Source organism: Camellia sinensis, chromosome 3 (genome assembly GCF_055761805.1).
Source record: "Camellia sinensis isolate YWXY chromosome 3, ASM5576180v1, whole genome shotgun sequence".
Lineage (NCBI taxonomy): Eukaryota > Viridiplantae > Streptophyta > Magnoliopsida > Ericales > Theaceae > Camellia > Camellia sinensis.
In genome coordinates this window covers 224,715,904-224,742,305 of record NC_138963.1, presented here as the reverse complement: position 1 = coordinate 224,742,305, position 26,402 = coordinate 224,715,904, and the positions used below count along the sequence as shown (strand labels likewise).

The window sequence follows — 26,402 nt, the reverse complement described above, 5'->3', positions numbered from 1 at the left end:
TATGTCAACTCCCCATAAATAGACATAAATGAGATTCCTCAAAAAACAGGATACAAATAAGATACATCATTTGTATGAATTTTTTAAAACAAAATTTGTTTGTATAGAGCATTACTCTAAACAAAATTATGAAAGGTGGAATGTCCAATAATTTATTATTATTATTATTATTATTATTTTTAAAGGATGCATTTTGAGGCTCCCAGGTGTGCTAGCTCAAACTCAAATTCCAGCCTATTAATCCCATCTTGTTAACACCCAGGCAAACAGCATGGTTTCTCAGCTTACTAGCCCTGGGCTTGAGGTCGAAGAGCTGAGCTGGGTCAGGGCAAATTAGCAGAGGTAGATCTACTCTTTTTACATACCTGTTTTCTCAGCAATCAAAGTTCAAACTAGGCGGATTGACTTCGGGCTTTAGATACTCCCGCAGATCAAATCAAATCAAATCAAATCAAATCTCCTTTGATAGAGACACAGTGGTTGTTCATAGAAATAAAAAGAGGATCTCTGATCACATTTTTCAACACTACCAAAAAAATCTAAACCCCTAGCTGTGTCCTATTTTACTGCCTATGAAGGAACTGCCCTTATACAGTAATAAATACAGCTGCTAAAAAGATTATATCAACAATAGATGCTCCAACTTACTTCCGGGCTCTCTTCAACAGGAAACGCAATGAAAGAACCCCAAGCGCAAGAGTCTGCCAAAACCAGCCTCTTGCATTCAAAGGATCCACTTTTTTTGCCAGATGCCACGCATACATAGCCTCTCCAATATGAGCTGCTGTAGCCAAAATGAACACCATTCTCATTACCCACATAGACCGGAAGAAGAAGAGACAGAAATCTCTTAAAAGCGACACAAGTCCGAAAGGTGGCCAATATGCAGCAATAAATAGCAAAGTCATTCCAATTACACTAAACATCCATGTATATATTGTAGGCCCGTCCAAACTTCTTATTTTCCTCTCTTGAAAATATGATATGGTTGCGGCCATGCCCTCCTGAGGACTCACCATAGGGACATAGCCAAGCTCCTCCTTTGCTTTTAGGAAAGAGAAGTAATGAGTAACCCCAACCTGTCAAGAAATAAAACACACACAAATATATCAGATATGGTTCAGTACACAGTAGTGAAACTTGCAAAACCTAATAACAGATGTTAGAGAATGTTTCAAGTTTGTCTGGAAATGTGGGTGTTGAGATGGGGTGGAAGGAATTATGGTAAACCATGTGGGAAGGTGCAGGATCAATTGCAACTAGGCCAAGTGAGAACTGCAGAATTTTAGGAAACTACCGAGTGGCAATAGGAGGTATGCATCAAAGTGACAATATGTTTCATTAACCACTTAAATTGAAACCAGTAGAGGGGTATATAGATGACCCTTTATAAGATCCAAGTAGGAAGTGATTTTATGTTATGTTGCGTTGTGTAAGGATACTTTTGTACTTTGGACTGTACTACTATAATATATGGGAAAAAACCCCTAATATAAGGGAGATAACCCTTCTCTCTGATTTATTTTATTTTTGGATTGGCACTAGGTGTGAGGATCAAAGCCCGACTAATCCCTAGGGATGCACAGGCCCTCGGCAAGGAGTTTCCTGCAAGTGCACCACCATTAATTCAAGGGTTTTTCCCTAGTCCGGTGGCCCCAAGGAATTGTTGGTACCTAAGAGGTTTCGATCCCTGAACCTTGAAGGAAGCCCACCCCCAAGACCCAATGTTTGTTGTTTTTGTAAGCAGTAAGGAATGCTTTACAAGTCTACAATTATATTCAACCAGAAACCGAGGTAATTTAGAAGTGAACCTCGTGCACTTCAGTAGGAAGCCTCAATGGTTGAGGAAGCCACCATCGGTTCAACCATGGATATAAGATAGTGTAGACCAACTGGAATATCCTTCCCAGAACAAGAGCATGAGAGACAGCTAATGACCCGCTTTGGCAGGTCATACTCCAGGCTCTGGAGTAGTGGGCGGAGGAATTCAAAACTGTTGACTGGAGACCCTGTAAATCATTGCCTGATATTAAACCATTGCATGGAAAACAGTTAAATATTAAACACAGTTGACTCTAGTCACTAATCAGTTTTTCACATTCAAGTAGTCCTTCCTTGGAATCAAGGGTTAATCAATAACTTTAATGGACAATACTATACAAACTAACAAATCTTACTAACTTTTCTCACAGATATGTGACACGCAGTCACAAGGCTTCGGTATTTGAAATGGGACCCACTCAAATAATATAATAGGTACAAATCATGTGACTTTGTAAGTTGTGTTAGTTTGTATAGCATTACTCAACTTTAATAGCTCTAGTTGCCACGAAATAAGTAAAATATTTCTAAGCAAATGGATTGAATATTACCATCTTATATAAAGTATGGTTGACCAGCAGCTATTGGACGTCCTTCCCTCTGGGGAATGTCATCCAAGAGTCCCATGCTAGCCAATATTAGGGCCAGAACAAGGTTATCTATATAAACCCAGTCTGACTTCACTCTTTCTTCACCAATTTTGAATGGCAGCAGACCTAACTTCGAAAGATTTATAATGCGGGGGAGATGTCTCTCCTCACCTGGTCCATAGATAGCAGCCGGACGAATTGCGCATGTATAGAGATTTCCATTCTTCTTCCTACATAGCATAGAAACATCGTACATAAATCAGAATCTTACAAACTAGACGAGGTCAGGTCAAGCATTGAAATTCATGTGTTGATTCTCTTTCTCTAAAGGCGCGAAGAACTTGATACTGCAAATCTGAAAAAGGGAGGATATTTTCATCAATCTGAGTTTGACTTTCTTATGCTATTTTCCAGATAACAAACAAAATTTTGAAAAGTGAGAATGCATAATTCTTCAATATAACCTGAATAAGTAAATTGAAGAGAGAAAACAACTAAGATGAAGTTCTCAACAGTCAACAATAATTTCCACAAAGAACCCTGTACTTGTAGTAGGGGTCTAGTAAGAATTGCATCTGAAACACTGTCTTCTTACTCAGATTGCTGGGATTTGCAAGATTAAAGAAGGGAATTCAATGAGTCATAAGAAAGTTGAATGACTTTTCTAAACAAAGGCAGTGTCTTATAGATCTGCTTGAGGCAATGCACATCAGAATCATTTTTACACTGTTCAAGGTACTGCTTTTTCATGTTTATTTAAGGTGTCTTGTTAGGATCACAAGTTATGCATACTCTTTTAACCTCTATTTAATAGATCACAACATTGTTCTCTATGCTATTTCTATAGTTCAAAAATATATTATGGAAAATTTCATATTCATGTTAGTAGATGCTTGACACATACCAACCCATTTGCTAATACATAAAAGTGACAATTTATTTGTTTATTTATTTTTTAAACCAGTTGAAACTTGAAGCCAAGAACAAGAAGAGTCATAAAAATATAGTTAAAGAAGTGAGAAGCACACCTACTAAACAAGGTGCCAAAGACAGCCTTTACTTACTTGAGAGGGCGCCCATTGCTCTTTAGAACTAACTGTTCAGCAATACATTTGCTGCGGCTGTATGGATCAACATAATCATCAAGAGGGAGATAAGGTAAGGTTTCATTGCCATTGATAATCTCCTTACCCCCAAACACAACGTTGTAGGTGCTCACATAAACAAGCCTCATAACCCCATGCTCAACACAAGCCTCCAAGACATGGCAAGTTCCATTTATATTCACATCATCCACGCGGCCAAATTGGAGCATTTCTTTCCCAGACATGCCATATGAAGCAAGGTGAAAAACACAATCTGCGCCGTGTAACGCTTTTTGAACATCTTGTTTGCGGGTGACATCTCCTATCATTATAAGAATTTGGCTAAGAAAGTTGCAGCCAATATGACTATGACTATGACTATGACTATGACTATGACTATCAATGGCAGTTAATATCATATTCATAGCAAAGGCAATCTAAGCAAATGTGTGTGAGATACAGTCATACAGCACATATTAGTTTTATTAAACAGATTCTGAAGCAATCATGTTTTGTAGATTCAAAACAGTGTGTGGACTATGTTATGAACTAAATATGCAAGAGAAGAAAGAAAATATTGCATCTGGCGGAAGCTTCCAAGTGCTTCATTTGGTTGCTGAGAAAGATGAGGAAAAGAAAAGAGCAACTTAAAAAAAATTTAATTTCACTACTCGGATCATCTGTTTCTGGGAAACAAAACAACACAATTTGCAAGATTCAAAAATTAATCTATTTATTTTATTTTCCTCATTTTCAGAGTTCCCAGAACAGACAATCCACTGGATCTCATTGAGGGGCAACAATCCATCTTTAACTTGACTAATTACTTTACTTGGATCAGTATTCTAATACATGTATGTATGTATATATATATATATATAAATATAAATTAAAAATCCTACACAATGATCCTGAATCAAGTAATCAAAGAATTGTTCAGCAGAAACGGAACTCAAGATCCTGATTCATCATTTTCAGGGAAACAAAAAAAGAAAAGAAAAAAGAAAGAAAACCCGAGAGAGAGAGAGAGTCCAACTCTTTTCATCTCATGATAGTTATTAAAATAGTTTTAACTACCCGTTTCACAGTTTGTGTGACTGGATATTGATTCGCAATTCTTTATTCAGGGTCCGGAGTGAAATTGGAATGAGTCCAACTCTTGGGAGGCTTTGGCCCCCAAATTGTCATTTTTCTCATAATTTTTATTTTTCATAAATATACGTAATAAAAAGAAGAAGTTCCCCACTCGTGAGTTCGAATAGGCCCTTATGAAAATCAATCAATGCTAGCCCAGCATGAGAGAGAAAATGGGCTTGAGTCAGATATTTGAGCCACTTGTATTGTATGCCCTGTGTTTAATCATGCTTGAAAGTGGGCTGGGCCCATCAGGACACTCAGCACAAGGACACTCACCGCTCCCTCGCTTACAACAATGGAGAGTTGTTCCACTACATACACGCTCTCGTTTCGGACTGCGGGCTTTGCGTTCCAGGAAATATGGTTTACTCATTTCGCTTCTAATCGATCATTCTCTCGCAGACTTCAATTGGTAAATCAATCTTCTTCTTCTTTTTTGTCACACATCTTTGTGTTCATGTGTGTAAACTGTCCATGCTAATTTGTAAATGCATGATGATTTAGCAAATCTATGAAGTAGATAACAATAGCAAAAAGAAAAACCACACTAATACATTGTGAAATGTGTGATTGTGATTTTTTTTCATCTCAAGTTTGAAAATCAAACTAAATCCACCAATACTTTATGACAAGAGTGGTTGAAGACAATCCAGGTCGATTATACATTTGATTGTTTGTAGAAGGTGATATATTGCATTCCCTTTTGGTGCATTGTTATTACAATAGGAGGTTGAGTTTTAACCACTTTAATTGGAAAATTGGGTGAAAATTTGGGAGACATTACAAGAGGGTGTGCACTGTATGTAGAGTGTTTTGCAGATTTTGCATGCCTTGTCCACCATATGTATAGCAAAATTCACTTGTAACTTCATTGAATCGTCAATTTGTGTTTTTTTTTTTTTTTGGATTCCCCATTGACAGATGGGTCAAAAACTGCTTCCATCTTGAAGTCAGTTTTAGTTAACTCCACAATAGATGAGAGAAGTCGGAAATTCTCAAACATGCTGTTAATGAGATAGACACTTGTGAATGTATAAAAGATCATGCGGCAATGCTTGGTAGCTCAAATATGAGGTTGGCTTGAATGGCTCGAAATTCATCTTGCCGGTCGTCTGAGCGGATGTCCGGCTGGTCGTTCGGTGAGGAGACTGACAGTCGACAAAGGTGACAACCGCAGTAAACAATCTTTCACCCGGTCGTCCAGGCAGACGTCCGGCCAACACTCATTCGGGCCCCTCCAATTCGAGCTACCACGCTTTTTCCAAGATTATGTGAATCAGGTTATCCCTTTATTGAGTTGGAAAAATTGAAAGATCTTAGTAGTTGGTCATTAATTACATTATATGAGCATTAGTATGACATGTGAACATTATGTATCTTAATTCTTATGAACTGATATATAAATATTTATGTGTATTGTATTGTATTTGTATATATATATGCTTCTTTTGAGAAAATATGTGTTTCCATTTAATGTACAATGTAAGTGCAGAAGTCGTTCTTTTCAAATGTAACAATACCATTGTTAAAAACTTAATACTTCATTGGTGCCTATCTCATTAACAGCATGTTGGAGAATTTCCGACTTCTCTCATCTATTATGGAGTTAACTATAACTGACTTCAAGATGGAAACATTTTTTGACCCATCTGTCAATGGGGAATCCAAAAAAAAAAAAAAAAAAAAAAACAACACAAAATGATCATTCAATGAAGTTACAAGTGAATCTTCCCATACATGAGGTGGACAAGGCATGCAAAATCTGCAAAACACTCTACATACAGTGCACACCTCTTGTAATTTCTCCCAAATTTTCACCCAATTTTCAAATTAAAGTGATTAAAACTCAACCTCCTATTGTAATACCAATGCACCAAAAGGGAATGCAATATATCACCTTCTACAAACAATCAAATGCATAATCGATCTAGATTGTCTTCAACCAATCTTGTCATAAAGTATTGATAGATTTAGTTTGATTTTTAAACATGAGATGAAAAAAAATCACAATCACACATTTCACAATGTAATTGTGTGGTTTTTCTTTTTGCTATTGTTATCTACTTCATTGACTTGCTAGATCATTGTGCATTTACAAATTAACAATGACAGTTTACACACATGATCACAGAGATGAAACCATCAAATAGGATTGAAGAAACAATTAATTCACCCAAAAAATGATAATAGAAAAGAAAAGGTATGGGGAAAAAATTAATGAAAATCAGAAACGAAGAACAGTAATCTGTGACCCAAAAAATAAAAAAATAAAGAAAGATTGATTTTGAAATTCTTGTTCAAGTGACTTAATCTTTTGCTGGAAAGAAGACTGTTGAAGTCTTTGTTCTGTAGTGAGAAAACTAATTTCTTTTTCTAAGAAATTAATTTGCTTTTCTTTAAAATTAACTAGATCTTTGATCTGATCTAATTCTTTCTATAATAAACTCGAAAATAATCGATTGATTATTTAAGGTTGTATGAATGCCAATAGAATCAATTTTAGAAATTGGCATTAGTAAACACAGGAAAGGTGTTCCTAGGATTATGGCCTGAGACATGTTCTTTATCAGAACAAAAGAAGTGGGAAGACATAATCCTTTATTACAAATTAAAACTTCTGGAAGTTTATATTGAATATATAACGAATTACCACTTGCACTTGTAAGTGATTGAGTTGTTTTATGAAAGTATTTAGTAGGAATTAATCCTTCCTGAATACAATTCATATCTGCACCACTATCAACAAGAGCAATGGCATCTTTTATGATAAAATCAGGTTTTATCACAAAGATTATCCTGATATACCATTTCTGAAAGGTAACGGTATTCATGAGCATGAGATAGTCAGGCTCCTTTGATACTGGAATTGAATCTGAAGTGGATTCATTAATAATGATCGCTTTTTCTTTATGCTGTAATTTACTATTAATTTTCTTAATCTCAAAATTAATAGCAATATTAAAAGTTTGTAAATATTTAATTTTAACTTTTAAAGCATTAACTTCCATTTTTTAATCCTGAATTGTTAATGGTTTTTCTTCAGTAAGAGATTGAAATCTTTGGAAAACTTCTTTCATATTGTAATGCTGAGGAGGAAGAATCTCTTCCTTCTTTTGTTGCTGTAAGCATAATTCTAAAAATTTTAATTTCATTTATGGATTAGAAATCTGATCAGCAATGCTAATCATATTCTGTTCTTATTCGGTAAGAACATTGATACTGGATCCTCCAATATCAAGTCCATTCATTTCAACTATGGCTTTCCAATAGTTGACTTAATCAGAAATCTGATTAAGATTTGTTTTACAATCACAAATTTCTGGAGAATTATCAGATTCAGTGCCGGTATCGAAAGAATAAAGTGCTGCAATTTCATCTTCGTTATCAGAAGTATCGGATTCATCAGAAAGCATTCTGAGAATCTGCTGCTAGATTTCATTATCTAAAGATAATTCATTAAGCTTCTGTTGTATTTTGGATTTACAACGATTAGCATAATGACCTATCTGTCCACATTTGTAACATTTAATAGTGGATTTGGATTTTTTTTCTGGAATATTTGTGTTTACCTTTTGAAGGTAATTGCTGTTGCTGCTGAAATTGATTTTTAGCATATTTATGTTTTTTAGATTTTTTGGAATAATACTTTGAAGATTTTCCAATTTTATGTTTTTTCGGTTTGTGAGGATATTGTAATTTCGTATCATAGGCAAATTGTTCGCAGAATTCGCCTAATTCTTTTCTTCCTGTAAGATGTTTCATTTGTTGCTGTAATTTAAGATCATTGCATAAAGCAAGTCCTTCATCAGTGATAATACCTACGAGTTGGCCATAGGTATATCGATTATATGGAATAGCTAATTGATTATGACGATCTCTTAACTTCTTTCTGACTCTTTCAGCAAAAAGAGTAGGAAGACCATCAATAAACTTAGCTTTCCAGTGGTCTGAATTAGCATCAGCTCTGCCATGCACTTTCATTAGAAAAACATCTTTATACCATCTAAAATAAGATAAAGGCATGTATGGGGAAAAAATTAATGAAAATCAGAAACGAAGAACAGTAATCTATGACCCAAAAAATAAAAAAATAAAGAAAAATTGATTTACCAATTGAAGCCTGCAAGAGAATGATCGATTAGAAGCGAAATGAGTAAAGCATATTTCCTGAAATGAAAGCCAACAATGCGAAACAAGCGTGTATGTAGTGGAACAACTCTCCCTTGTGAGCGAGTGAGCAGTGAGTGTCCTTGAGCTGAGTATCCTAATGGGCCCAGCCCACTTTCAAGCATGATTGAACGCAGGGAATACAATACAAGTGGATCAAAATCTGACTCAAGCCCATTTTCTCTCTCATGCAGGGCCGGCCTTGATTGATTTTAATTAGTGGGGGACTTCTTTTTTTTAATACGTATATTTATAAAAAATAAAAATTATGAGTAAAATGACAATTTGGGGGCCCAAGCCTCCCCAGAGTTGGGCTCATTCCACTTCCACTCCGGATCCGACCTGAATAAAGAATTGCAAATCAATATCCAGTCGGTCACCCAAACTGTGGCTTTAAAAAGTTAACTATTTTAATAGGTTATTTTAATTTTTAATTATTTTAATAGATTAAAAATTTTGTGTTTATAATTAGATGTGATGTTCGTAAAAAAATAAAATAAAATAATTATAGATTTAATGTGACATTTTATCTTATTTATTAATTTAATCTATTTATGCAACATTACTGGCTTGTCCAATGAAAGTTTAACTCATCCAATGAAACATGTATTCATAGCTGGACAATTAAAATCTTCACATGACAAGTAGGCTGCATACTCTCCATGCACACGAAATGTGAAACCCAAAAAGGTAAACAATGGAAAACACACAACAGGAATTCAATTAGGACTAAAACCATATATATAGATGGTATGATAACGAGTTTGTTTTGGTGAGTATCATATGATTTGAGTTTAACTCCACCAAACACTACTTTCTCTTTATTACACACAATCATACATTTAAAAATATGTATATATATTTGGCAAATTCTGATGACAACAGAGTTTCATAACACAGCTCATGGGATTCCAACAAAGCTTGAGAAAGGCAACAATCATGGTTTCTTGGCTTTGACAACAACTTCCAGGATACCATCAGGCCTAAAATTGGGAGAACATAGCCTGGGGTCAACAGGTCCAGGCAAATCAAAGGTAACATGGAAGGGTCCACTTGGACACAGTTGTTCAACTTTCATTTCAAACGGATTTGGCATATCCATCAACATTGCAACATTTCCCACCAGTCCTTCAACATGTACCTTACCATTAGGTTGAATAGTATACTTCACATTACCTGAGATGAAAAACAATCTCCATTTGGTCATCTCCTCCATTTCTATTTATTTTTATTTTTTTTCATTTTTGGTTTTCAATGATAATGTGAGGATTCATGCAGATGGAGAAATTCCTAAAGCAAATATCAGTAGCAACTACATGTCCTACTCTTTTGTCTGGTTGATCACAACTTTCTATTTGCTTGAGGTAAAAACATTTCACATACTGCTCCCCGATTTTCAAGTGCATAGCAAGTGGCATTATGTTAGACAGAATCGAAAACTTTGCTGTGTAGTCACCAGAATACGACATTACCCATTCAAAATTAAGAGTCAACACAGGGTTAACTATAACCTATGAAATATGGGTACTCTAAAAATATTATATGTTGTATGATTACAGATACTTATCCAGTACGGTGTGGTACGAGTATGATTACCGATAAAGCTGTTGGCCCGTTGGATAGGGGTGGACATCGGCATGTTGGCCTATCCAGCCCGACCAGCCCAACCCTATTTTTTAGGACTTGGGAAAGTTGTTTTAGCCCATATGGTCGGGTTGAGCCAACATTTTAAACCCGAAATGTTAATGGGCTGGGCTTGGGATTTAAACTTTCAACCCAGCCCGGCCCGCTATTAAATTAATTAATTATTTATTTATTTATTTATAATACATTAAAATATATATTTTTTGTTAGTATTTAAACTTTATCTTTGTTGATTGTATTGAAACTCACATTTGTGGTGATGTGTGATTGAATTTATTTAAGAAGTCTTTCAATTTATACACAATTTTTCAATTTCAATTTCAATTTATAATGATATCAATATATTTATATAAGAAATATAATGTGTAATTGAATTTAATTATGGAATATTTTAAATTTTTTTTTAACATATAGCCCGATTGGTGGGCTTGAGATTTATAATTATTTTTTCGACCAGGCTTGAACAGATATATAGAGACCCGATGTTAGGGCCGAACCGGGCCCCGCTTGGGTAAACACAAAATCCCTTATTATGTAATGTCAGCTCAGCCAAACGTTTGTCCATCCCTAATATCGGGCACACAACATGCTTACAAGTGTGGCTTAGACAGACAGGGCGGGTACGCCATGGGTACATTTCAGGTACAATTATGGGTACATTGGGGACATAAATGTAATTTTTTCAAAATAGAGGGGTATGTTGTGCCTATTGTTATAAACTTAAAAATTAATTTAATTATTTTGTGCATTTGATTTTTAAATTGTTATATATCATGTACTATTAAAAATAATAATTTTTTTTTTCTTATCACATAACTAACTGCACATGTATCTTATTTTATTTTAGATTTTTCCTTGTAGGCGTACCCATAACGAACCATTAGCCATGCTTCCTAGACTATTAATTGAGGCTTCAACTATGAAGCACTGGTATGGGTACAAGTACTGATACCTGTACAATATGGATAGGTCGATACGTTAAAATTCGGAAAAAAAGGTATGGATACGGTTTGGTACGTTTGTAAAAAAATATTTATTTTTAATTTAGAGTAATGCGAAAATTAATTAAATGGTTTAATTTGACATTTAATGTCAAAAGTAACAGTATAAACCAAAATTAAATATCATTATATTAAATAACTTACAAACCATAGCTTATTTTAAAATCATGCTAAGTATAAAATTAAAAATTAAAAATTAAAAAGAAATCTACTAAAAGAAATTTAATCTCTGTAGTAAAATAATGGCACGGTACGATACGGTACAATACGGTTTGGGCATATACTAGGTACGTTTGGGTCTTAGTTGCAAGAATCATGCAACCAGGTGACGAATCTTCGTAAGAAACGCGATTCCGTGTTTCTTAGAAAGAAACGTGCAAGAATTGCGTTTCTGTAGAGAGAAACGCAATCCTGTCCAAGATGGGATCATTGGTGGAAATAAAACAACTCAGAAGCTATGAAGCACAAAAAAGAATGAGAGAACAGAAGAGAGAGAGAAGACTTTATCGGTTTTCGATAGTCGTCGCTTGTCGTCTCTCGTCACTGCTCTTCTTCTTCTTCTTCTTCAATTTTCTTCGATCTTGTAAAGAAAACTTACAGTTCATGCTTGGACGCCGACCAATTCGCCAATCTCGTGTAGGCGATGGAAATGAAAGAGAAAGAGAGAGCTCCCCCTGTCTCTGTGTGTGTTTAGGGCTATTGAAAAGACCTTTATATATATAAAAAGCTAGGCAAAGCCCTAATGGGCCTTAATGGAGGGGAAGTACTGCCCCGTTTTGTATTTGGGTTTTGGATGAAACTTTGGGCCATGATGATTCATCATTTAACCTCATTGGTCCAAGAAAATAAAATAAAAGGATAAAATGATATTTTAGCCATTAATAAAATATCTAATTAAATCATATATAATAAAAAAAATCTAATAAAATCTATAAAATAAATAATCCAATTTTTATTTTTTATTTATTTTAACATATTTTATTATTCCTTATTTGTTATATATTTTTTTATTTATAATATATATCAATTAAAAATAAAAAATAAATTAAAAATATTACCAATAAAAATAATACCTAAGATAAAAATAATAAATATATTTAAAAATAACTATTTAACTCATCTTTATATAATAAATATATTTAAAAAATAACTACTAATATATATATATATATTACCGCTCCCCAAGGCGCTCCCTACCTAAGAAACTTCTATCAGCTCATGCTTCCTCGCTCCCTCTCCCGCCTCCACTCCCGCTTCGTGCAACTAAGATTTGGGTATGTCAAAAATTAAGAAGAAAAAATTTGAATACGTATTTTGTTTATCCAATATGTATGCGGAAATACTATACAAAGTACTATATACCGGTCAGTACCCGGTACAGATACAGCATATTTATTGAAGTAGGCATGCTCCATACGTTTTCAAACACACATTTACTAATATATGCACATTGATAAATAAGCAGGACAAGAAACTTACAGCTATTGCGACGAACACCAGGTAAAGCAACCCGAAAAATGTAGGCACTTTCGCTACGACCAATCTCAACACTACCAAAACTGTGTCCGACTCTCTGTTCATTTGCTGTTCCAGTCAAAACCACAGCTGGGTCCATATTGATGTTCCCAAATTTGGTTCTATAGACAACTAAAGTTTCAATTCATTCTCAAAGTTATTCACCAAAAGATTTGGGCGTAAATAAACATATAGCTATGCTAGTAAAAGATGAAACCTTTGAAGCTTCACTGTTATACCATATCCAGAAAACAAATTTAGTCCAACAGAGAAATTAGGAAAAATGAAATGAAGGCAATCTTGGCTCAGCTCCACACACATACACATGCAAATGTAGAAACAATCTATGAGCAAGTCAAACTATGTGCTTCAACTCTGTTATTGCCCTCTATGTCCACTCAGTTGTCCCTATCTTCATCATTATAAGTTGCAATATTCTGCACTACTATCCATTCTATTGCAAGTGCAGATGCATCATTATTGCTGCCACTATAGTGTGATGAGGGCTAAATAAGAGAGGATAATTAAATTCATGGAGGCAAAATTGTCTTTAAGAAAGAATGCTGCCATTTTAACAAAGGCTGCAGCATTCATAGTTGAATGATAGCTCAAAAGCATTCATTAGTGTTCACCAATTGCTAAGCAAATTGGCTCCAGCAATACTTTGGTTTTTTTTTGTTTTTTTTAAAAGCCAGTAAAGGTGTACACAACAATATATAGCAAATATATATTGGCAGGAAATGTGATTAATATTTGTTACTTACGTTATTTTAATGTTGCACGGGAATACATTCATCGGAGACATCACCACGAATAAAAGAGAAAATAAGAGAGGACAGAAATATGTAGAATACAGGATTTATGTGACTATACATGCTCCCAACAATGTTTCCAAGTGAAGCAAAAGAAAGAATCAATCATCTATTTCTAATGAGCTAGCATACAAGAGTAAAACCTTCAATCATACAAGAGTCAATCCTTTGTGTTTAACAAAACCTTCAAGGGTAATCATGACAGATAAAAGACATGTAACACAAGTAGTCTAAAATCCTATATATATAACCAAACTTGTAACATTATGATTGACAAGCGGTTTTGTTTGCAATATAAATTATTTTTACACAGTTATGGCTGCCTTTTGAAAATCAACAAAATCATAAAGCTTACCATTTCCAACATATAAAGAGAGAAGATTAATGAGGCCAGAGAAACACAGGTAGGCAAATATACAAGTAAATGTGTACAATTTTATAATTTGTGTAATACAACTCGAGATATAATCTCAATGCATCTGTTTATATTCTGGTTTGTGAAAATTTTTCAAAAACCAAATTCATAAAACTCAACCAAATAGATTTGATTCCCAACATTACTAACAGTGAGGCAAGACCAAAATATAAAATGCACACATAAAAAAGTAGGAAAAGAAGAGCATGTATATGCAACGAAACAGATCAGGTTTTTCTCTTTAAACATAAGTGAATAACGCAGCAAGCAAGCAAACAATAACAAGGAAGGTGATGCCACAGAATCGATTCAATAAATCACCAAATATAACTATCTTTAAACAGAATCAAGCATGTTTTGGATTTATTTTTTAAAGAAAAAAAAAACAAATGTCAGTTCGCTAACTATACGATCCGCTAAGACAATGAATCATACACCTAAAATCGAATTTAAATATGGTCATAACGTAATCGTGAGTAGTGAGTGAGAGATGCAGGATCAAGTATCAGATTTACACGAGAGAGAGAGAGAGAGAGAGAGAGAGAGAGAGAGAGAGAGAGTCTGGAAAAACTCAAGAAAGTGAGTTCAAAATCAAACGATGACGACAAATAAAATAAACAAGTAAACAATGATAGAAACGAATCAAAGATTAATCGCTGGTAAATTACCGCAAAACCTGAATCTGAAGGGACGGCGGGGGGGACTCCTCCTCCGCTCTTTCTATCTCTCTTTCTCTCTCTCTATCTATCTATCTGTATATCTCTCTCCTGCGAGGGAGGGAGTGAATGGATGGGTTTTAGGGTTTGTGTGAGTCGTTTGGTTTGGGTTTTAAAGTAAAGCACGCCGTTCGTCCGGCGAAGAGTAGGCCGTGTTTGTAAAGTGATTTTTTTTTATTAAAAAATTTAAAAATTATTAAAAAGATAAAAAATTAATTATTTATATAAAAAATTTTAAAAAAAAAATTTATCTTTACTTTTTACATATTTTTTTTGTAAAAAATTAAAAATTTATTTTAAATATACAAATTTTTTTACATTATATTTTAGTTAAAAAATTAAAAAATTACTAAAAAAAGTCAGTTCCCAAACGTGGCATGACTGAGGTATTTATTTCGCAACGGTGATACCCTGAGTACTAACGATAAAATACCCTCTTTTTTTTTCCTATTCAAAAAAAAAAAACATTTTTTTTCACCAATTTTAGTCTGATTTATTCATTTAAATATCAATTATAAAATAAATTTTAATTATTCAAAAACAAAAAATTAAAGCTTCATTTGGCAACCCATTGTTTTAACTTAAAAGTCAACAAATTACTAAAAAAATTAAAAAGTCAACAACCTCTATCAAAAAATTAAAAATTTTATTTTTTCTCTACTTTTTGCATATCTTTTCATAAAAAATTAAAAAATCATTCTAAATATATTAATTTTTTTATCTCAGATTTTAATTAAAAAACTAAAAAATTACTAAAATAATATATCCCAAACGAGGCCTAATTGCTTCAATAAACTCTTTTTATAACTATATAAAAAGTAAAAAAATAAAAAGTTCAAAGAAAATTGAGTTATGAGGCAACATTACCTTCAAAATAAAAGAAATTTTTTGTGTGCAAGAAATGAAATTGAAATTGAAATAAACATATTAGGTTGTATGAGAAATTTTCATATAAAAAAAAAAGTTGTATTTTTTTTTTTTTTGAAGTAGTATATTTTGTGCGCTTTGCACCTTTCTCATCATTTGGTGAGTATCTCTATTTTTTTTTTAATGATTTTTTTTTTTTTGATAAATGAACCAACTTTATTAAAAGGCGTCAAGGCGATGAAAAGAATATAAAAAAGTGGATTGACAAAACAAAAAGCAACCTAAACCGTAACTACACAAAACACATGAATAAAAGCAAGCAAAAGAACTATGAAGACAAATCCTCTACAAATTCAACAAAAGACAAAACAGTCGGGTCCACAGTCAGCGTTAACCAACTATGCACCACGAGGAGCAAATGCCTCTCCAACGAAACCGCCGAACGCACCTCCCTCAAAAAAACCCGCCGATTACGTTCCAACCACAGTAGCCACATAAGACAATGGCCAGCTAAGTTCCAAGCCTTCCGCCTTCTCTTCCCAACCCTCCCCCTAACCCAGCTTTGTAACACAGCCCTTACAGTCCCTGGTTGAACCCAATCCAAACCGAAGAGAGCGACTATAGACATCCAAAGGCGTGAAGCAACCGGACAGCAAATAAGCAAATGATCCACTGACTCCGCAGCTCCACAACACATGCAACACTAGTTGACCAAAATATGCCCACGGCGACTCAAATTATCAATCGTCAGAATACGGCTTAATGCAGTTGTCCACACAAAGAAAGCAACTTTAGACGGACAACCCACCACCCAAACACTCTTCCAAGGGAAAGGCACCCTAACCCTCCCTGTAAGCCTATGGTAAAAAGAAGATACAGAAAAAACCCCTTTAGACTTCGGACAATCCCACCTCATACAATCCTCTCCAACCCCTCTAAACCGAAGCCCATACAAAAAACCCAACAGACCCAGCACTTACCCCATCTCCCAATCCTGCACTTAACGACGTAGAACTACATTCCACACAACCACTTGGCCTTGCATCTAGGCATAAGAATCCACTGTCGCCTCCCGGTCAGTGGCAATCCAAAAAAGCAACAGGAACATCACTGCCAATGGCAGCTCCGCACACCACCTATCCCTCCAAAACCGAACTCGGGTCCCCCTAACCAAAAAACTCACATTCTTCCAAAACTCCTCCCGTCCCAACCAAATTCCTTTCCATAAACTGCGACCATGCGAATGGGTAACCTCCTCAGTACACCAATCCCCCCATCCCAAACCATATTTAGCCCCGATCACCTTCCTCCACAACCGCTCCCTTTCTATCCCAAACCGCCATAACCACTTCCCCAAAAGAGCCAAATTAAATGAAATCAAACTCCGGATCCCCAAACCCCCCATCGCCTTAGGAGAACAAATCTGATCCCAGGCGACAAGATGATAATGGAAGGATTCTGACCCTCCTCCCCTGACCCTCCTCCCCATAAGAAATCCCGTTGTAACTTTTCCAACCTCCAAGCAATAGACACAGGAATAACATGTATTGACATGAAATAAGTCGGGATAATCGAAAGGACACTCTTGATCAAAGTAACGCGTCCTCCTTTCGAAAGATATTGCCACTTCCACCCTGCCAAACGACGCTGCACCCTATCCACCACCCCATCCCACACCCTTGGAGCCTTGAAAGAAGCCCCCAAAGGTAACCCCAAATAAGTTATGGGTAAGGCCCCTATCTTACAACCCAAATTGGCAGCCAATATGGAAATACATGGCACGGACCCAACCGGAATCAACTCTGACTTCCCCAAATTCACCCGAAGTCCCGAGATCGCCTCAAAACAGAGAAGAACACACCTAAGATTGGAGTTTATGGGCCGATAAGGGGGGTAGAGTGGCCTTTATTTTTGGCCGAAATACAGAATATTGCTTTTTGGTGGTTAGCGCCATGGTGTGTAGGGGGGATTTTAATATGGTGCGTTGTTCGAAGGAGAAGTTGGGTTTGCACCAGTGGGTGCTATGAGGGATTTTTCTTCGTTGATTGATGATTTGGAGTTGATTGATTTCCCGATGCAGGGAGGTATATGGCTCATTTTTTCATTCAATGAAGAATTCTTCCAGTGTTAAGGTTTGACTCCTGTGGAGCTGGACCACAAACAAGGGTAACCTCTGTGACTGTACAATTGTTGCTGTGGATTTTATTTATTTTTAAATATATACATTGGAATATAAATACAACTTTTGAAATCAAAAATCAAAAAGAAGTTACACACGTACGTACATTGGGAGAGTAAAAAACCTTGATTTTCCAGTGAGATAGAAGATCAAGTGCTTCGGCTGGATATATCAAAGGGGGTTATGCTCTAACAAAGTGAGGTTATAGAGCCAACCAACCAATACTTCTTACTTTTACTTCCAAACCCCTTCATATGTCCCCCTATTATATGTTACTCAGCACAAGAAACCAAATAACCCAATAATGGATAGGAAAATCTACAAGAAGTGTTGTTCTTTATATGGTTCACGGTTTCCAAGATTAATTGAATTACAAAACATGAAGTATTACTCGTATTTCAAGACAACAGCTTCAAGAATACCATCAGATCTGACGTGGGGTGAAAAAAGCCTTGGATCAACAGGTCTTCGCAGACTGAAAGAAAGTGTAAGTGGTCCGGGGGGCATTGTTGCTGAAATTTTATTTCATAAATACGGGAATGTCTCAAAACATTTTTTCCACCAGTTGATGTCACACCCCGTGTCACGATCCATCCCAGTGACCAGGGTTGGATTTGCAACTAGCTAATTCTAAAATTTCTTAGATTAATTCCAAGTAATTAAATTAAATAATTCATCGGATTAAAATAAAAGATGTAGATAAATTTCTAAAGCGTACGTAGAAATTATTATTTATGTATTAAAATAAAAGATGTAGATAAATATCTAAAGCGTACATAGAAATTTTATTTATGTAACGATGTAACATCAGTCAGATAATAAATACAAAAAAAAAAAAAAAAACATGATATCCATATCAATTTTGAGGTTCTGATCCACAGGGTAAAACCATCATTCTTTAAATTTCTTCACCTGAAAAGGATTTTAATAGCTATAAGTACATGGCAGAGTGAGATATATTATACTAAGAGCATGAGGGTATAAAATCACCATGGATAATTATTTAGACTAAACGATGAATAGTTTGGTTCGAATAAATTATTTTTAATAATAGACATATAACACAAAATCATATAAAAATAACTATAACCACGGTACAAAACATAATAGAGGGTCAATGGATCAATGATAGACACAGGGTCACGAAGTGACTAATCAGAGGGCCAAAGGTTATTTAAGTCCCCCAAGACATGGGACTGTCAGAGGGTCACTAAAATGACAATTCAGAGTACCAGTAATTATTTAAGTCCCCTAACGCATGGGACTTCCGTAGTGGTACTTATTCAAAACAAATGTTTATAAAATCATTATCAAATATTTTCTAAAATTTAAATAAACATATCTATGGGTTTCAATTTAAGCAAATAGAGTTCAGAAAATAATCCACGTAATTGAAACATTAATATAGTCATAAAACATAAATTATATAAAATAATTCATAATAACTCAAAACATACGTAAAATATGTTATGGTGACTCAAGATATAATATTACTCACCTTATTATCGATCCTTAGCCTTTACTTCCTTATTATTGCTTACTAGTATGTTATACTTGTTTTGAATCTATGTATCTCTTTCTTGTTTCTTTCCGACGCTCGGCGACTCACTATTTATAGGAGGTAATGTGCACAGTCATGTGGTAACTTTTGCCACCACGTGTCACTCAAATCCCTTGCCATTTGTTTCTTCCCTATTATGACTCACCACCCTATGTGTTAGGGTGATAACAGGCCGTGTATATCCAATTTTTTTAAAAGAAAAATTTATTTATTTTTTTATTATTAACATTTCACTTTATCAACCATTCAATATACACTCCAAATATGTGTGTGTGTGTGTGTGAGAGAGAGAGAGAGAGAGAGGGGGGCCAAAGATTATTTAAATCCCCCTAGACATGAGATGTTAGAGGGTCATTATAGTGATAATTCAGATGGCCAGTAATTATTTAAATCCCTCAAGGTATAGGACATTCGTGGTGGTACTTATTCAAAACAAATGTTTATAAAATCATTGTCAAATATTTTCTAAAATTTAAACAAACATATCCATAGGTTTCAATTTAAGCAAATAGAGTTCAGAAAATAATCCACGTAATTGAAACATTAATATAACCATAAAACATAAATTATATAAAATAATTCATGGTTGTTAATCATATTATTTAATTTTGATGATGTCTAAAATATATTAGTTAATATACATATTATTTGACACAAATTATTATCTTTTTAAAATATATATATTTGTTAAATATTATTTAAATAAAATAATATTATCTTTTTAAAATATATATGTTAAATATTATTTTAAATATTTTCAAAAACTTTACTATTCACTTTTTGAAAAATAGGGTTAATTACTATTCATCTTTTGACAAATCGATTAATTATATTATTTTGACAAAAATGATTATTTTAAATATTTTCAAAAACTTTACTATTCACTTTTTGAAAAATAGGGTTAGTTACTATTCATCTTTTGACAAATCGATTAATTATATTATTTTGACAAAAATGATTGATTGGTTGTATTATTTTGACAAATTTGATATTTATGGGTTGTCTTATTTTGACAAAATTAATATGGAGTGGTAAAATATTTAGTATAAAATCTTTACAACATATACAATATTTTAAAGAGGACATATATTTTCAGATCCATCATAAATATTATTTATAGAGATTTTTCTGTATGCAAAATTTTGATTAGAACTTATATAACATTATATGCAGAATACATCACGTGCGCTATTAAATTTTTTACACTACATTGATTATATTATATTATAATCAAACAAGAAGAAAAAGATGGAGTTATGTATATATGTATATATATATATATATATATTATAAACTAGATGGAGAAAATTATTTATTTGTTTGAAAGTTGTGAACTTTGTATTAAATTGTTTACAAAAACGGTGGCTCCATGTTTGAAAAAAACAAGAAGAAAAAAATCAATCTTATTTTTATCTTTTTAATTATTATCATTTGCTGACTATTTAAATTTAAGGAGTGTGCTTATGTAAGCAATGACATCAAGAGCCTGCTTATGTAAGCGATGACATCAGGAGCGTGCTTATGTAAGCGATGACGTCAGGAGCGTGCTTATGTAAGCCATGACGTCAGCAAGGAGCGTCCAACGGGTATATTCTTGTGTATAAATAGAGGTGTTGGATGTGGAGAAAAAATCAAGAACTTGAAGAGAAAATATTTCTGTGAGCTCCAAAATTCTGAGTATTCTGCTCTTTCACTTTCAGATCTAAGTATAGTTTTTGTTCTTACACTTTCATATCTACTCTTTGTGAGAGAATTATTGTAAAAGTGGGTTCAATTACCACTTATTCTTATTCCTTATTTTTGTGAGAGATTTTGTAAGGGTAAGGCATTTATTGTTGAGTGAGGCTCAATAGATAAGAGTAAGCCCTGTGCCAAATCCACAAGCTTGGTGGTGTATTTATTCAATTGATAGTAAAGAAATTCTCAAGGAGGTTCCTTGGGGAGTGGACGTAGGCCTGGCGTGCCGAACCACTATAAATCGCAGTGTTTGATTTTCTCTCTCTATCTCTTCTACTTTTATATTGATAATTATTATTCTGTTTGTTTTTATTTATTCAAATTCTGAATATTGTGTTATATTTAATATTGTGAAATTTTTAATAACCCAATTCACCCCCCCTCTTGGGTTGCCTAACTGGAATAACAATGGTAACTCAAAACATTCGTAAAATATGTTATGGTAACTCAAGGTATAATATTACTCACCTTGTTATCGACCATTAGCCTTTACTTCCCTATTATTGCTTACTAGTATGTTGTACTTGTTTTGAATCTTTATATCTCTTTCTTGTTTCTTTCCGAAGCTCAACGACTCACTATTTATAGGGGGTAATGTGCACAGTCATGTGGTAAATTTTGCCACCACGTGTCACTCAAATCCCTTGCCATTTGCTTCTTCCCTATTATGACTTATCCAGGTGTTTATCTAACTAAGCATATTCACCACCCTATGTGTTAGGGTGGTGACAAGCCGTGTATATCCATTTTTTAAAAAAATTAATTTATTTTTTATTATTAACATTTCACTTTATCAACCATTCAATATACACTCCAAATATATATATATATGTGTGTGTGTGTGTGTGCGTGATATTTATTTAGGGTGTCACATTTCTCTCCTCCTAAATAGAAGTTTGTCCTCAAACTTGACACACCTTGGTTTTCGAAAAGATGCCGGTATTTGGTTCACATTTGACTTTCTGTTTCCCACGTAGCTTCTTCGACACGATAATTTCGCCATAAAACCTTAACAAGAGATATAGTCCTATTTCGGAGAATTTGATCACAACGATCGAGAATCTACACTAGATGTTCTTCATAAGAGATATTTTCTTGAACTTCGAGGCTCTTATAATTGACAACATGTTCTAGATCTTGAAGATATCGTCGAAGCATTGAAACATGGAACACATTGAACATTGGACAGTTTTGGTGGAAGAGCAAGACAGTATTCTACAGGGCCAGTTCTCTCCAGTATTTCAAATGATCCGACGTAACGCGGATTCAACTTTCCTCATTTTCCAAATTGAATGACTCCCCTTGTTGGTAGGTTGAGCAAGGAATCCGTGAAATCCGTAATCCGATCCAGTCCAATCCAATCCGATAGGTTTGGATTGGTTTTTTGAATCCGCGGTTCGGTTCCGGATTGAAGAATTAAAAATCCGTAGTTCACGGATTGGTTCCGGATTGAATCACACGGTTCCGGATTGGAACCGATCTGGACCGTATACAAATAGTCTATATTTTTATTATACAACCTCCCCCATAGTATTTTCTCTTATTCTATATAAAATCTAAACTCAAACCTAAAATCATATAATATCTTCTTTTATTACTTTTGTTTGTTAGTTTTAAGTTTTAATTTGCAATGGTCTAAATACTTATGGTGAAACCAATTTTCTTATGGTTGTTTAAATTATAGAACAGTATGTCGTTATTATAGAAAAACATATTGCTATTATGGAACTAATGTAGCGTTATGTTTATATTTTTATGAAATTCAAGTGTTATATATATATATATTTTTGTTATTTAATTATGTGAATCCGTGGTCCTAAACCGATCCAATCCGTATTTAAATGGATTGGTTCGGATTGGTTCCATGATTTAAACGGATTGGATTGGTTCCAATTTTTCAGGAACCGTAAATAACGGATTGGTCCTGGTTTTATCCCAATCCGATCCAATCCGGACCATGCTCACCCCTACTTGTTGGTGAGGCCTTTAAGAAAACATGCTCTCTTACCTGAAATTCTAAATCTCGTCTCCATGTATCCACATAGCTTTTCTGGTGACTTTGAGCTGTGCGAATTTTCTGTTGGATGAGTTGAATCTTATCACTCGTTATTTGCACGATTTCAGGGCCTAATAGTTTCCTGTCTCTGACTTCTGCCCAACATAGAGGTGACCGACATCTCCTTCCATACAATGCTTCGTATGGTGCCATACCAATGCTTGTTTGTTAACTATTATTATAAGCGAATTCCACTAAAGGCAGGTGTTCATCCCAATTACCCTTGAGGTCCAACACATACATCCATAACATGTCTTCCAAAGTCTGGATTGTTCTTTCGGATTATCCATCAGTTTGCGGGTGATAAGCAGTGCTAAACTTCAGTGTTGTTCCCAAAGTTTCTTGCAATTTATTCCAGAAGTGAGATACGAAGCGGGGGTCTCGGTCAGACACAATTGAAAATGGGGTACCATGCAATCAAATGATTTATTTGATGTATAGAGTGGCGAACTTAGTAAGGGAGTATGTGATTCTGATTGCTAGGAAATGTGCCAACTTCGTTAATCGGTCTACTATAACCCATATCACATCATTCTTTGAAACTAACCGTGGTAGCCCGACCACGAAATCCATAGTAATGTGCTCCTATTTCCACTTAGGAATAGGGAGTGGTTGTAACATTCCTACAGGTCTCTAATGTTTTGCTTTAACACGTTGACATTGTAAGCATTTGGAGACGTGGCTCGCTGTGTCTTTTTTCATTCCCATCCACCAGTAATATTATTTCAAATTGTGATACATCTTGGTGTTGCTAGGGTGGACTGCAAACCTCAAGCTATGAGCCTCCACCAATATCTTCTTTTTGAGCTATGGTATGTGGGGTACGCAAATTCGATTTCAAAATTTTAGCATCCCATTGCTTATAGTGAAGTCAGGATTAGGAGTAGTTTTCTGCTCCTCGTACTTTTTCTTCAAATGTTTGTCTTCACATTAGCGTGCTTTAATTTCTTCAATCAATGTGGGTTCCATGATTATGTTGGTGAGTAGTCCTTTGATTTTACAGGGGACAAGGATACATACCAAACTTCTGGTAGTCTTTCAACTCAATGCGTCTATTACCACATTAGCTTTGCCTGAATGATGATGGATTTCTGCATTGTAGTCCTTTATAAATTCTAGCCATCGACATTGCCGCATATTCAGTTCCTTCTGCGTAAACAGATATTTAAGACTCTTGTGATCTGTGTAAACCTCGCAGGTTACATCGTAGAGATAATGACGCCAGATCTTAAGGGCGAAGATTACTGCAACCAATTCTAGATCGTGAGTTAAGTAGTTTTTCTCGTGAGTCTTTAGTTGTGGCAAGGCATATGCAATGACTTTCCCATTCTGCATAAGAACGCAACCCAAACCATTGTATGAGGCATCGCTATAAATTACAAATCCATTAGTTCCTATGGGGAGTGCCAGTATAGGAGCTGTTACAAGTCTATTTTTCAACTCCTAAAAGCAATGTTCCTGCTTGTCAGTTCATTCAAATGGTGTGTTCTTCTGAGTTAGCTGGGCAATGGTGATGCTATCTTCAAGAAATCTTGAACGAAACGTTGGTAATAACTGGCTAGACCAAAGAAGCTTCGAATCTCGGACACGTTAGTAGGTCGTGGCCAATCCACGAATGCTACAACTTTTTGGGGGTCAACCGAGATGCCATCTTTGTTATGACGTGACCGAGGAAGTGTACACTAGTGATCCAGAATTCACATTTCTTTAACTTGGCATAAAATTTGTGATCACGTAACGTTTGCAGCACTGTTCGTAAGTGTCACTTATGGTCCTCTAGTGACTTGGAGTATACGAGAATGTCGTCAATGAATACGATGACGAACTCATCAAGATATGGTTTGAACACTTAGTTCATGAGGTCCATGAAGGTTGCTGGAGCATTTGTGACGCCAAATGGCATGACAAGAAACTCGTAGTGCCTGTAACGAATTCTGAAGGCCGCCTTCTCAATGCTTTCCGTTTTGAATTTTAGTTGATGATAGCCGGAACGCAAGTCAATTTTGGAGAATACTTGGACGCTTTGAAGTTGATCAAACAAGTTATCGATTCTTGGCAAGGGGTATCGATTCTTGATGGTGACTTTGTTCAACTCCCGGTAATCGATGCATAACCTCATTGTGCCATCCTTTTTCTTTACGAACAGTATTGGAGCTCCCCATGGTGAGGCACTTGGTCGAATTATCACACATGGTCCAACTCACTTTCTTCACATGTTTCCTTGTCTAGTTTTACTACCTTTACTATGTACTTGACAAAAAATGAAAACACTTGTTTCCTTTACTAACTAAACCAGGTAAGAAGAACAATGGGACAACAAAAGCACTACACCACGAAGCTTACCTTGCGTGAAGTATCCATTTTTGGATGATCATGCTTCTTTGAGTTTCCATCCCCATGACAATGCATACATCATTTTCTAGAATTAGTAGGCAACAAAAAAGAATCAAACTTGAAATCAATGTTAATGGGCAAATCTAACTAAAATTAAACCCAAGGTTCATTAAATAAAATTAACTGGACTATTTTTTTAAACAAAGATTACAACCAAATGAAATTAACTAGACTATCTTTCATTGAAGGCTAGGATCATTTTTCCTTTTTGAATCAAACACAAAAGTACCCAAAAAATATATAATAAAAAATCAAATTGAACCTATGAAACCCAAGTAGAAAGAATTGGAACTAAATTTTTAAGACCTAGGTAGTTAAAATCAACATAATCTAAATTTTTAAGACATGAATTGGAACTAATTAAAAGGAAGCTACCATCTATCTGTTGAACCTCAAATATCCAAGTAGATCATTTTCAGATAACCTTATTTTTTTAACACAAAAAATACAAAAGTGAATGGCTAAAACAAAAAAGGAGAAACCATCAATCACCAAGAATTTGCCCACAACATTTAAGAGGGCACTTCACCAACATTAAGGGTTGAAAGTGAAACCACCTTCTTCTTCACTTATGAGGTAACATTTTGCATAATCATCCAATTAAAAGTATGAAGCAGGCTTAAACTGGTTCAAGCATAAATTAAGTTTACTGAATTAATGTAGTTCCAAAACCAAATATTTGAAGAAAAATCAAAACGGCCAATT

The 26,402-nt window shown here is 34.7% G+C and overlaps 1 protein-coding gene across 7 annotated transcripts; it reads right to left on the bottom strand.

Annotated features, from left to right (window-relative positions):
• Positions 1-431: 431 nt before the first annotated feature.
• Positions 432-15,063, bottom strand: LOC145789261 (uncharacterized). Of its 7 annotated transcripts, none has more exons than XR_014365334.1 (7): positions 14,856-15,029; positions 12,925-13,082; positions 3,603-3,818; positions 3,476-3,532; positions 2,373-2,641; positions 1,812-2,009; positions 432-1,079 (listed from the first exon to the last, which is right to left on the bottom strand). XR_014365334.1 is itself a non-coding variant. In XM_082922403.1 (6 exons), the coding sequence occupies exons 3-6, from the start codon at positions 3,739-3,741 to the stop codon at positions 645-647; spliced, it is 972 nt and encodes a 323-aa protein (XP_082778529.1). In that variant the 5' UTR covers positions 3,742-3,818; positions 12,925-13,082; positions 14,856-15,029; the 3' UTR covers positions 432-644. The 7 variants fall into 7 exon arrangements, 3 of the variants coding, with proteins under 3 accessions (XP_082778529.1, XP_082778530.1, XP_082778531.1); XR_014365335.1 differs by having other exon boundaries at positions 2,373-2,766; positions 12,925-13,092; positions 14,856-14,995; XR_014365336.1 differs by lacking the exon at positions 3,476-3,532 and having other exon boundaries at positions 12,925-13,092; positions 14,856-15,005.
• Positions 15,064-26,402: the final 11,339 nt, after the last annotated feature.